The 14,159-nt window shown below is 36.7% G+C and overlaps 3 protein-coding genes across 3 annotated transcripts; all 3 read right to left on the bottom strand.

Moving 5' to 3' along the window:
* Nucleotides 1-969: 969 nt before the first annotated feature.
* On the bottom strand, nucleotides 970-1,047 carry CBG27593 (the record flags this gene model as incomplete). The annotated part of the gene is made up of 1 exon (XM_045239319.1): nucleotides 970-1,047. One exon carries the CDS (start codon nucleotides 1,045-1,047, stop codon nucleotides 970-972), a length of 78 nt encoding a protein of 25 aa, XP_045099952.1.
* A 2,121-nt stretch (nucleotides 1,048-3,168) lies between these two features.
* CBG17224 lies at nucleotides 3,169-7,503 on the bottom strand (the record flags this gene model as incomplete). Its single annotated transcript, XM_045239318.1, has 5 exons — nucleotides 3,169-3,259; nucleotides 3,341-3,422; nucleotides 3,933-4,010; nucleotides 4,096-4,204; nucleotides 7,447-7,503. The coding sequence occupies 5 exons, from the start codon at nucleotides 7,501-7,503 to the stop codon at nucleotides 3,169-3,171; spliced, it is 417 nt and encodes a 138-aa protein (XP_045096126.1).
* Nucleotides 7,504-8,000: 497 nt separating this feature from the next.
* On the bottom strand, nucleotides 8,001-9,127 carry CBG27592 (the record flags this gene model as incomplete). The annotated part of the gene is made up of 3 exons (XM_045239317.1): nucleotides 8,001-8,075; nucleotides 8,651-8,734; nucleotides 8,786-9,127. 3 exons carry the CDS (start codon nucleotides 9,125-9,127, stop codon nucleotides 8,001-8,003), a joined length of 501 nt encoding a protein of 166 aa, XP_045099951.1.
* Between the last annotated feature and the right edge of the window lie 5,032 nt (nucleotides 9,128-14,159).

Here is a 14,159-nt window from a genome sequence, read left to right as displayed (position 1 = left end):
GATGAATGGAGCCAATTTCTTAGTTTGGGAGATATCCCAAAGCTTTCCAACTTATGAATCAATTTGTTTATCGGCACTGTATCGAAGGCCCTCTGGAAATCAATATAGACGCTATGGGTATCTAACCCATTTAAAGAATTGAAAACAAGCTTGTTCTGGTAGGCGATCAGTTGGGAAATTGTACTTCTCTGATTAAGGAACCCGAATTGTTTTTCTGATAATAGATTATTTTCGGATAAGTATTGGACTAGATGTTTTCGTATCAACTTCTCCATAATCTTGCATATATTGTTAAAGAGATTGGTCTATAATTTAAAGGATCGGAGCGGGAGCCTTTCTTATGAAGCGGCATAACAATCGCCTCCTTCCAAGATTTTGGTATTCTTCCAACTCGATAACTTTCTGTGAATATAATGCATAGTGGAATCGCAAGAGGAGTACACGCTCTTTTCAAAAATATTGACGGGATACTATCCGGAGAAGTATTATTTCGGCCTTTCAGTTTATATAGTAATAACTCGATATTCTCCGGCGTGAATATGACATCTGAGCTGAACTTAGAAATTAGATTACCTGTAGCAGGAAGGATATCTTTGTCAATGTTGATAAATTCACTGAAGCAATCTCCAAATATTTCGGCTTTTCCTTCATCACTCATGATAACATTATCATTAGATTTATATCGAATTGCCGGTATATCACTGTTCCCTTTAAATTTCGATTTCATAAATCCGAAAAAATTTTTTGATCCAGAATTCAGACGTTTATAGATTCTTTCTTCTTCAGATTTTACGAGTGACCTTTTGAATAGTGCTGAAACATGTTTATACTCGTCCGAGTTACCTGCTTTCTTCCAAATCAATAATTTCTTCTTTAGTAATTGTTTGGTTTCTTTGGAATAAATTATATTATGAACTCGATGAGTTTCTGTTGGTACAAAAGATTCAATAAGCTCCAGAATAATTCCTCTCAAATCATCAAACATTTCATCAATTGACATGTTGAAAATCGTAAATCCCAGTCGATATTTGATAGAATATAATTCATCGATCTAAAATCTCATTTTTTGAAATTTTTCGTTGATTTGAGGGGTGAAATAGAATTAAGCAATATAAAGGTATCAATCTCAATCCTGCAATGGTCACTGAATTTCTCACCAACAATGACATCACGAATAATGTCCATGGAATTAGTGAACACCAGATCCAATATATTTGGTGGTTCGAGTCTTGTTGGATTTTGTACAAATTGCGTCAGGCCATTATAAAGCGAAAAGTCCAACAGTGACTGGCATTGAGAATCAGATGCTGTATATGAATTCCAATCAACATGGGCACAATTGAAATCTCCAGTGATAATAGATGGATTTTCAGTTGACAAGAGTATGTTAAGTGATTCTCGAAGGTCCTTAAAACAGTAGTGGTGATTAGGATTGTAGCTTACAATTAATCTTGTAGTTTTGCCATGTATTTTGATATCCACAGATAGAATTTCAACGGATTCAAGATGTGTCGGAAGTGATACTACCGTATAATTGATAGGCTTCTTGATTAGTATGGCTAGATCTCCGCCATGTCTGTTTCGATCTTTCCGGATTACAGCATATTTTTCATCAAGAGATAGCAGGGAGTCAGGATAGTTTGAATCAATTTTAGTTTCCACTAAACAGAGAATATCGATGTTGGAATTAGAAGACCATAGATCGAGTTGGAAGACTTTGTTCTTAATTGAGCAGCTATTGGTGTAACCAATTTTTAGAAATTTTCTGGGATCGAGTGTTTTTTGGCCCATGGCCACGGCTCCTGATTTTCTCTGTAGACAACTTTGACGACTTCCAGATTGCGAACCGTATAAATGGTTTGACCTGCCTCGTTGTTCTTTTGGATCACCGTTTTCCAGGATTGTCGATATTTCTCGAGTTCTGGTTTGGAGAGGTCTGGGCGGGGAGACGCATTCAAGCACCCCTGTATTGAAGCTTTGATTGAGTTGAATTTGGTGAGGACAGTTCTTGCTTCCTCCTTGGACTTGAATGCCGGGCGCACAATGGGCGGCCCTTTGGCCGGATGAGGTATGCGAAAAACCGATGGCGTCGAAGTACCGCAGTCCTTGGCAATTTTGGAGGCGAATTCAGCTTTCTCAATAGCTTCTTCCGAAAGGTCGATATTTTTGATGATCACATTCGATTTCCGTGCATCTTCAGAGTTAGCCAATGAGGCAGCTCGCATGAAAGTGATTTGGGATTCTGGAGCAGAGATGGTTGAGGCGACAGCTAAAGCAAAAGTTTTAATTAATTTAGTAGGAGGTTTTGGTGATTCTTTAGGTTGAGATGATAACAATTTGAGATTCTCCTCCAAGCCATCAACTTTTTCCGTAAGATTCGACAAATTGGCATTTAGAATACAGTTTTGGTTTTTCAACATTGTGTTTTGAGATTGAAGCTTGAGAATCGTTTCAGCCAGCGACTTAAACATCATTGCAATATCATTCACAGTGAATTCTTCTTTCGATTTGAAATCATTTGACAGCAGATATATAATGGGTTAGACATATCATCCACAGATTCAATTATATCATCCACAGCTTCCTTACTGGAATATTCAGACAATTTGGATTTCTTACCGCCATTTTCATCTTTAAAGGCCGAGAGAGCTTTTCTCTTATTTCGAGGTTTATGTTTAATAATAGTTACAACCATAGCGGCCAAAAAAAAAATCGATATCAGAGGAATAGAAGGGGTCACCGCACGCTACAGAGACGCGGGAGGGAATGTTTCCCATCTTTTTAAGCAAAAAATTCTACACAGCTGATCTTCTTTCCAAAATTTTGCAATTTATCAACAGGATTTTCTCTACCTAATTTTCCCAAAAAGCGTGATTTTGAGAGTGGAACAATGATTTTGTGGATGGGAAAAAACGTGTTTTTCGGAGTTTCTGTCAGAAAATTTTTCTGGGTCACGCAGTCGACCCGAATTTTTCGAGGTACCATTTCTCAAGAAGGGCTACAACTTTCATGTTGACACCTTTTCATGAAACTTGCCCTAAATAGGTGTTCCAGTCAAACTTCAGGGTGGAACAATGATTATGTGGACTACTGTAGAAGGTCTTTCCAGGTTTTACGGTAAGATTGAAGAAAAGTGTGACCCACAAATGCAAAAAATCAATTTTTTGACTACATGGAGACTAAAAAAATTCTTACTTCGAATCCAAACGAAGCAACGACGACGAGCTGGACAATGGATAGAAGAACACGAAGAGCGCTTCTGCAAGAATATAAAATGTGCCGTGTAATACTCTCTTTGCGGAAACAAGAAAAAGTGAAAAGTGAAATGTTTCAACCTTACCTGCGACTTTCAAGAAGACGATTCCTCGAAGATTGCTCGAAGAATCTACAACAACAGAAATCAGCGACGACGAATTCGATCACTGAAATTATTACAATTAGAATATGAAAATGCGAAGAAATTTGAGAAAATGACTTCAAAGATAAACATAATACAGTTTTAAAACTGGGAAGAAGGAATTTTTGACAACATAGAAATGACATGGAAAGTTTTTGAGCCCCTTACCTCTCTCGAATCCAAAATTTCAAGAACAATACACTGTCTTGAAGAGTGCAGCGAGTCTTGAAGATCGGAGATCTGAAACAATGTAAAGTTGAGCGAACGAGAGGTTCCGAAGCGGTAGATTTGTAAAGCTCGGGAAGATGCAGGGTAGAAAATGTTTGTTGGTCTAGATTTGGAAAGGTCTAGCTTTGAAAACCAGAGAAAGATACAGAAAATCAAAAATTACACATTGTCTTCACTTGATTGAGCCGAATCTCCTACTATTTTCGGGCCCCTATTTTTTCTGGGCTTTCTATTTTTGAAGCTCTGAACAAAAATAGAAACATCGAATAGCAGTATTTGAACCTAAAGAATGTAGAGTTTTCACTACCTTTCAGCACAGCGATCTGCAAATCCTGGGAGCCGGTCGAACGAAGAGAAGTCTCGAAGACAATCGAAATTGAAGATTCTGCAATAACATGAAGTATAAACAATCAACCTCGAATTCATCCAAAAATATGGAGCTAAAACATGATGCGTTTCCACTAACTTACCTATGAATCTGAAGCCGGAACCTGATGTCTCGTGAAGTTGGAGACACAAGAGCTTGAATCCAAGAACAGTACAGTCGGTGTGGACGACACAGGAAATGAAGTTCGAGAACTGAAAAAAATGGAAATTGAGAATGAAATCGGAAGGGCAAGTTTAGCGAAAGATAAACGAAAAGAAGAGTTCCAAAATCGGGAAAAATGAAAAGGATAAACAAAGGGAGAAAAAAAAGTAGAAAGCAAGAAAAACGGAAACCGCCTTTTTTGAAATGTATATAGGGCAAGTTGAAGTGAGAAATTTAGGCTTTGAGGTTGGAAAGCAAATTAAAGAAAATTTTAAAGAAACTTGGGGGAAAATTTTCTAGAGTTTTCGAAAAAAAATGTGTATAATATGCGAAAATTTGTTTTGATCGGTTTAAAACTATGAACATTAGGGAAATATGAATTGGCTGACATGGAATGACTCCCAAGTGTTACCCTCGAAAAAAATCGAGACCTATATGGTTGGATAGAGCGTAAAAAGTTAGTTTAGATTCCAAACGGAATAGTTGGTAAAAAAATTTTTTTGGGAGTTATGGTCCAAAAAGTACCAAAAAATGCCTAAATTTTCCAAAAATCATAACTTTGTCAGATTTTGTCCGTTTGTTGAAATTTGAAAAACAGTAAATAGACAATTAATTGAACATTTTAGAATATAATTTTTAAAAAAATTTTCAATATCTCAAAAATCCTAGGTTAACTTTTTTTTTCGTTATGACCATTGAATTCAGCACATTTGATTTACTATAGAAACATATTAATACCCCGGAGGAAATCATGCTCACACAAGTTATGGCAAAAAATATCAATTTTTGGCACTTGGCTTCTTTGAATTCGTTGTCCTCGGCGGCCGGTATGGTGAGGGGCATACTTGTTTTTGTGATTTTTATTTGCATATTGTTTGCTTAGAGTGTTTGAAATAGAATCCTGCGACATACAAAGTCAATTTTTCAAATGCCGTACCATTTCTTAAAATCGTCATCTTGAAAAAAGCAAAATTTTGACATGTGACAGGGCACATCTATAGTTAATCTTGATGGAAATAGCCAGACTCTTGTTTAAACATGATTAAAATGACAAAATCTTATCAACGGCTTAAACAGAATTTTAAATTAGGCCCAAAAAATGAAAATATTCACTGATGATGGGACACCTTTTGTTTTTGATCATAACTTGAGAACGAAAAAAATATCAGAAAACTGGTAACGCCATTTAAAATTAAAAAATACTATTAGACAAATGTTATTGGTTTGTTTCGTATCGTGAAAAAAGGTGAAATGAAAAAAGGTCGATTTCGGCTGTCCGAAGCTGGAAGGATATCTTTCGGAAATCGTTCATTTAAATTACCTTCATCACAGGGTCCAAGTTGATTCCACTTGTACTATGTTATTGTTTCATTTTTAATCGAATGGCGTTACCAGTTTTTTAAATTTTTTTTTCGTTCTCAAGTTATGATCAAAAACACAAGGTGTCCCATCATCACTGAATATGTTTATTTTTAAGGCCTAATTTAAAACAAGAGTCTGGCCATTTCCATCAAGTTTATCTATAGATGTGCCCTGTCACATGTCACACTTCACCAAAAATAGGGGTCAGGCTCGGAAAATCGTAACTATTTTTGATTCTAGGGCCTAAAGCAAAATTCTGTTCAAGCCGTTGATAAGATTATGTTCTTCTGATTATGTTAAAAAAATAGTCTAGCCGTTTCTATCAAGTTTAACTATAGATGTGCCCTGTCACATGTCAAAGTTTTGTTTTTTTTCAAGATGACGATTTTAAGAAATGGTACGGCATTTGAAAAATTGACTTTGTATGTCGCAGGATTCTATTTCAAACACTCTAAGCAAACGATATGCAAGTAAAAATCACGAAAACAAGTATGCCCCTCACCATACCGGCCGCCGAGGACAACGAATTCAAAGAAGCCAAGTGCCAAAAATCGACATTTTTTGTTATAACTTGTGTGAGCATGATTTCCCCCGGGGTATTAATATGTTTCTATTGTAAATCAAATGTGCTGAATTCAATGGTTATAATGAAAAAGAAAGCTAACGTAGGATTTCTGAGATATCTAAAATTTTTTTGATTTTTTCAAAAAATCAATATTCCAATCAATAAGAAAAAAATCAAAAAAATTTTTTTTTTGAAAGCTCAATTTATAATCTATTTACTGTTCTTAGTTTTTGACAGACACGCTTAAACTGGCAAAGTTATGATTTTTTGAAAAAAAACAGCCATTTTTTGGTACTTTTTGGACCATAACTCAAAAAAAATGTTTTTTACCAACTATTCCATTTGGATTCTTGGATAATTTTTACGCTCTATTCCATCATATAGGTTTTGATTTTTTTTCGAGGGTAACACTTGGGAGTCATTCCATGTGAGAGTAGGCGCGAAATTTCAGGTTTTCCACTAAATGCGCTAGACAAAACGCAAATTGAAAGAAAAGAGAAACTAAGAAAGAGAAAATAAAAAATTGAAAAAAAAAATCCATTTTGGTGTTGAATATGTCAAAACTCAGCGTTCCAAAAAATATAAGCGAAACGTAGAATTCAAAATTCAGTTTTTTTTTCTGAAAACTTTGTAGATTGATCTGAAAAATAAACAAATATGTAGAGCCAACAAATCCGAAAAGCGTATAAAAACAGTACTCGTTGTCGCTCGAAAACGTGGAAATAAACATTATTCTTTTTCTCGACTCTCTCGTTGGCTATTTTCTGGACGAAAGTCTGTTCTAATAGATAGGACGCCAATGAGGTTTTTGAGAGATACATATTTCATCTTGTCAGTTGATATGAGTAGGGATTAAAGTCCCTGAAAGCTTGCATTGCTGACTGAAACTAATTTAAATCAAACTCATCTTTCTTTTTATCGCCCTTCCGCATATTGGATTTTTACTTGTGCCAAAAATTGCAGCTTGAACTTGAATTTGAATTTTTGCTGATCTCTCGAGTGATATCTTGAGCCCTCAGTCGTGTCCTGGTGATGTCCTGGCCGAAAGTATCAAATGAGCCTATTCTATTCCTCAATTGATCATATTCCAGACCCACTTTTTTTGCAATATGAAGCATCCAGACATGAACCAAGTTTGCAAATGTCATCTCATCTTCTTGCAAATTTCATGGAAACGTCCTGTGAACTTTGTTTCCAGTTATCCCAAAACCGTTTCTCTGTCAGTAAACTCCTCCGAACCCCTTTAGAAGTTTTCACTTATTAGATTTCTCATCTGCAGTTTTCTGGAAAGGTCTTATTGAAGGATCACGTCCATATCTGAAGAAATAACTTTTTGATTCTGAAAGAAACTAAATTTGAACTCACCATCGAAAGGTTATTCATCAATTGATCACTCATGACGAGCAGAATATTGAAATACATTATCGAAACATCACTTTGTCGCTCCTCAAATCATCTTGGGGATGAACAGTAGTACTCTTGCGCAATATCAGCTCCAGTAGAGTTTGATTGTGGATTCCAAGAGTCTCAACCGACCAACAGCATTACCATCACTTTATTGGGTCAGCGTGAATTAGTACATCGATTTCTGAAAAAAAAATTATTTGACTCTGTAAAAAAATTGGTAACCAACTCACCGCAAACATTTCGAAGCATTTTCACCGCAAATCATCCTTGTGGTCTCAGTCCCAAAATTGGTCTCGAAGCTGTCTCAAAGCATCCTACCAGCAAATTTCCCGATTGTCTTACAGCATTGAAGAGTATTGTCATATAGAAGACTTCGACTTTTCGTTGCTCTCTTGGCCATCAGCATTTTCAGTGTGTTATCACATCGGATTGAAAAACTTTGTCGATATCTGAAAAAAATGGTAAGTGACGACTTTAAAGTAGATATTCAAAAAAATTCTTTAAAATAAAACTTATCTCAATAGTTTCATTCCATGTTTTTCCAGCTCCTCCCTCTCCAGACAGTTCCAATCAGCTTCTCCCTGTACCTAAAAAAGTTTTAGGATGAGATATAAATTCACAGTATCAACTGTAGTTAGGAAAAAAAGAAAAAGGTCTTATTCAAAAAACTGCTGAGTTTCATTGGATTTAGAAAACAACAAACTGATTATAAAACAACAAATGGAGAAGAAACATTATTCTCCTAAATCACACAATTTTCAATTAAAGATATGGCGCGGAGAAGGGAGAGGTATTAGAGACAATTTCAAGAAGGAAAATCGACAACCGTTTTGGCAGGCAGAGAGAGAGAGAGGGGGGGGGGGAGAGATATAGGTGAGGGGGGGGGGGGGGTTGTCTAGAGAAAGCTACGTAGGAATTTTTTGGCTCTCGTCATCATTGAGCTGAAGAATCCGGCATTTTCTCTATCAGCCTGTAAAACATATTCTGTGAGGTGATCGAAAACTATGAAAAACAAATTTTCGCTTATTAATTAAACGTGTTTCTTGTTATTCCTTAGTAATTGTTCCTTTTTCCAAGGATACAAGTTTAAATGCTACTGATAAATTTGAACTCAGCATTTCCTCGAAATAATGAAATCTAAATAATCTGAACAATGGCCCACCTCAATCTCCTCCACCAAGCTTCCTGTGACTTTTTTAGGCCGTTTGATGACTCCCTCATTTGCAGTTCCATCCGCTTTACGTTTCTACAATCATTGATTTAAAAAATAGATTTATAATTCTCGAAATGAATTTACCCTGGAGTCACCGGAAGCGACAAGAACTCGAGCCGATGTTTCTTCTTCTTGAGCTTCTGGCTCTCCTCCAGCTGTAGGCTCTTCTTGTGATGATGGTGCCATCATAGCTAGAGCATCGGCCATTTGGATTTTTCCGCCTGTATAAAGTGCCAGGGCTTCAGCAACCTCGGCGTAAAACTCTGGAAATTTTTGCACCATACTTAAACAATCGGCAAGCAGCAAAGCGATCATTTCAGCCTTTTGCTTATTCTGATCGACGATCTGTGCCTGGGCTTCTTCAACAGCTTGTTGATCTGCCTCAGCAGCTAACAATTCACTGACGGCGAACTGATTTTGGGACATGTTTGTCACGAAGATGTTTCTCTCTTCTTCAGCTGAGTATTCTGAAAAATTTCACTGGTGACGTAATCCGCAAATTGGAATTTCTAGATTTCCATGATTCGGATCTGCGAGATTTTCTGATATTTCTTAATAGTTGAACATCAAAAATTTAGAACGGAAGAACACACAAAAATCAAACTGCCAAAAAATAAATTCCCGTGTTTTCGAAAACGAGACTTTCCTAATTTCCGAAATTTGGATAGAACTCAGTTGACCTCAAATAAGGCGAATTTGAATACCCGCTTTTCGATTTAATACAACCACACTTGTCAAATTCCGGGCCGGGTTGGGTCAGGCCGTTGGAATAAATTCATGCAAAAAATGGTGACTTTGAAATGATTCGTCGAATCTCAGAATCTCAGAATCTCAGAATCTCAGAATCTCAGAATCTCAGAATCTCAGAATCTCAGAATCTCAGAAATTTAAAACTTTTAAAACTGCTGTAGTGGGAGGAAAGAAAAAAGAGAGAGAGAGAGAGAGAGAGAGAGAGAGAGAGAGAGAGAGAGAGAGAGAGAGAGAGAGAGGACGCATATTCAAATTTAACAAAAGCGCAAGAATATTGTAGTTGATAGGGGGAAGAAGAGAACTACAAATTTTTGAGGGGAAATATACGCTATTTCCAAATTTTCCCTTTGGCCAAAAATGAACAAAAAAATCTGGCTACTGTAAGGAAGTTCAAAATTTTCTATGACGAGATAAGTAAAAAATGAGAGATGGCAATATGACTGAGGTGGATATTCGGAAAGTTTGAAATTTTTAGAAAAATTGGAAATTTAAAAAACTCTAATGAAATCTGAAATTCTAGAAGTAATTCCGAGTTTCCTGGTGACTCCTAATGATTTCAGAATTTCGAAAAAAAATAATTTCAGAATATTGAAACGCAGATTCTCAGAACCTCAGGATCTCAAGATAGTAAGAACTCAGGATTTTAGAATCATGGAATTTTTAACCCTAGAATTTAACAATTTGAGGGCAGGGTTTTATGGACCTTGCAAACCGTGAAAAAGGTGAGAAAATAGGAAACAAAGGATCCCATTCGTCAAATGACTATCAATAGTCATCATCAAACAAGGTAAGACAAACAAATACTGAGGAGAACACTTTTACGACGACACTTATTTTTTAGACAACTGATCACAATTAGCACCCCGTCATACAATCGGCAATCTTATCCATTCTTTAGAAGTTTTGGATGAACCAAACTAATCCCCTCCCCCCCCCCCCCCCTCACTCATTTTATGGCCAAGTACGGTACTTCGAGCCATATGGTGATGGAGATTTTTCTGGGACACCTTCCTCTCTTCACTAGGGAAGAAATCTAAAAAACAACTAATGTACCTTTACTGACGTTGTCGACTTGAATTCTATTGAAATACCACATTATGAGACTATCTGCAGACAAATATAATGCTAAGACGCTTTCCTTCCTGCTCCAGATTACAAATCTAAGAAACTACCGTAACCCAGATGACGTCATCCGCACAGTCTATCAAAGGATGGTACTTAGAAACAGGTGTTAACATAGTGAGGTTCTGATTCATTCAGAGGGCTATTGCATCAACTACAGTAACCCAGCTCTAGATGAGTCTAAAGAGATGATAAGTCACATCCACATCAGTTTTTCAACACTAAGCTGACCCGAAAAAAAAACTGAAAACTAACCTTCGAATTGCTTGACCTTCAACAAAAATGAACGGCTGGTTGATCTTCGAGAAGCGAGCTGCAAACTATTATAGATTAAATTGAAGAAATTCCAAAACTTTAAAATGGTTGCTGCACATGGGATGAAAAGCGCACAAAAAATAAGGTCGAAATTTATGTGATTTTTCGAGTTAAAAAAAATTATGTTTTAAAAAAAATGTGTTTTGAAAATTATTGACTGATTAAAAACAACTAAGTATTCAGATCTCCAAGTTTTTGCCATTTTCAAATCAAGGAAAACGCAATTTTGAAGCCAAGAGAAAGGAGAAACTCGGAAAGGGAAATATTAGAATTTTCCATAGGTGTATCCCTCAAATTCTGGCATTTCATCTCAATACAACAGAGCTGAAAACGGCGGAAAACTAGAAAAATACGAAAAAAAATGTCGTGATTTCCATCACGCAACACACGGCGGTTTCTGATATGCACAAAGAAACACAAATGTCAGGGCACTGTATTCAAATTATAAGGTGGGAAAAAATCACCTTTCAAACAAGAAGCCGCGGTTCTTCTAATTTTTGCACTGGTCATAGAAAGACAAAAATGTCAGGATACTGTATTGAACTAGGAGGGCAAAAAAAACGAAAAATACTATCTTTTATAACCGTTTCCCCAGATCATAAAACAGACATGTCTGGGTACTGTAATGGGAAAACAATAATAAAAAAGTCCCAATGATCATAAAAAGGCAAAAGTGGCTGGATACTGTAGCGGGAAAAGAGAGGTATAACACTTTTCGACAAAACTAACTTTTTAGATAATTTATCATAATTCGCACCTTGTCAGTCCATCGGCAACCTTATCCGTTTTTTAGAAGTTTTGGATAGAACAAACTAATCTTCCCGCTCATTTGATGGCAAAGTACGGTACTTCGAGCCATCTGGTGATGGAGATTCTGCTGGGACATCTTCTTCTCTTCTCCAGGGAAGAAATCTAGAAAACAACTACCGAACCCCAAATGACAATGTCGACTCAAATCCTACTGAAAAACTCTACTCTGCGGCGATCTGCCCTGAAAGAAATTGCTGAGGCACCTTTGCTTATGCTCTAGATGAGAAATCCAAAACACTACCGTAACCGGGATGACGTCATCCACACAGTTTATCGAAGTATGATGTTTCGAAAGACGTGTCAACCTAGTGAGATTCTGTTTTATGACATCAGAGGGCTATTGCATCATCTACAGTATACCCAGCTTTCCATGAGGCAAGAAAAATATGAAAACTGGAAATTCCAAAACTCCGAGAATTCAGATTTTTTAGAATTTCAAAGTTTGCAGAATTTTTCAATACTCAAAAACAAGGAAATTTCTCTCAAGGTAGCTCAAAAAAGTTTTTTTCAGAAAAAAAATGTCAACATTTCAGAGTATCGATTTTTGACTTTCTTGTTTGTACGAAGTTATGGACTGAATAAAAGCAACTCGGTACGAAAATCTTCGATTCTTTGCAAATATCAAATCAAAAAATCGCGAGTTTGAATATTCAATCCCTACGTCTGATATTGTGACGCCGACAGTGCCTTTCAATAAAAATGGGCTGGGAACGACAAAAATCTAAAAAGAATACGAATGAAGAGAAGAAATCTAGAAAACAACTACCGTACCCCTGCTGACGTTTTCGACTCAAATGCTACTGTAGAACTGTACTAGAATTTACTATGAGGCGGTCCTAAAAGATATTGCTAAGACACCTTCATTCTTGCTCCAGAAGACAAATCTAAAAAACTACCGTAACCCGGATAACGTCACCTACACAGTCTATCGAGCTATGGTACTTCGAAACATGTGTTAACCTAGTGAGATTCTGTTTTATGGCATCAGAGGGCTATTGCATCATCTACAGTATGCCCAGCTTTCCATGAGGCAAGAAAAAAACGGAGGAACAGAGAAATCCGAGCGAAAAAATACATTGAAATAAGATAAGAGTTCTTTCAGCTGATCCTTTGAAAACATGCAGACATGTCCCTATCTTTTTTTACAATGGCGAAAATGTCTGAAAATAATTTTTTCTAAAACTGGAATAGAGGGATCAATTTTTGCGTAAAACGTCAAAATAGACTGTTCCAAGGCTATTTCAACAGTTTCCAACAAAAAAAATTCAATTTTTTAACCCTAAAATAGCTGAGATTTTTCATTTTTCTATGGGGTCCTATAATTATTGGACGCCTGCTGGAGGGTTTTTTTGTTGGTACGGGGGTGTGAAAAGAGGTAGGAACATGAAAATTTGTACCTGGTGGTTATTTTGTATTCTAAATCGAATGGCGTTTACAGAATTTTTATATCACTTTTAGTTTTTTTCAGAACCCTCGAAATCTAAAGGGGTCCTATAATTATTGGACGCACTGTAGTTAAAAAATCTTTGAAAACTACTGCCGTACCCCTGATGACGTCGTCGACTCAAGACCAAATAAAGTACTGTGAATATTTCTAAGACTTCTTTTTTTCTGCTCCAGACGACAAATCTAAAAACTACCATGATCCGAATGACGTCATCAACTCATAGCTTATTAGAGAATAATGCTTAGACGAATGTGGAAAAAATATACAGCTAGGATATTTTTTCTCAACTCGAGATGTCAGAAAAGAAAGGAAACCAAATTATAGAAGAGTGTGGTTCTGTTTCTACCACCAGACCAACTTTTGTCGACATCTGCATAAAACAAACACGGTGACGGCCCATCAAAGGGTTGCTGTTTTCATTTTCCGACATTTTCGGATGGACTTTACTAATCCTCTCTCCCCATTTGATGGCGAAGTACGGTACTTCGAGCCATCTCAGTGACATTGGTCGGACACTTTCATCTCTTCTCCAGGCAAAAAATCCAAAAAACAGCTACCGTACCCCTGATGACGTGGTTGACAGAGAGTCTGGGTGGTATGACGGAGGAAAACAATTTGTCGAGACAGGTTATAACAAGGTGGGATGCTTTATTGCTTCCGTGAGCCATGTCGTCATCTACAGTAACCCCAGTCATTCATGAACCAAAATGGTAAATAGATAGAGTTCCGCCTCACTGAATCAGAAATCTGAGCAAAACTGAGTGAGAATGTCAAAGGCTGTTTTTTGTTTTTTTCTCTATTGATCCCAGGAAAAAGACAAACCGACAAAAATTATATGATTTTAGATGCCAACCCCCTATTTCTTAATGCCGCGTTCAAAGTAGCCTCCAGGAACTGGAAATTGCGTCCAAAGCTGTCCATTGTTCCAGATTTTCCATGGACTCAAAACTTCGATTTCCCTCGTTGTAGCTGTGTTTTGTTCTTAGACATCAATTCCAGATCCAAAAAAAAAAG

This window comes from Caenorhabditis briggsae (genome assembly GCF_000004555.2).
Source record: "Caenorhabditis briggsae complete genome, chrX, whole genome shotgun sequence".
Classification (NCBI taxonomy): Eukaryota; Metazoa; Nematoda; class Chromadorea; order Rhabditida; family Rhabditidae; genus Caenorhabditis; species Caenorhabditis briggsae.
This window is presented reverse-complemented; position numbering and strand designations above follow the sequence as displayed.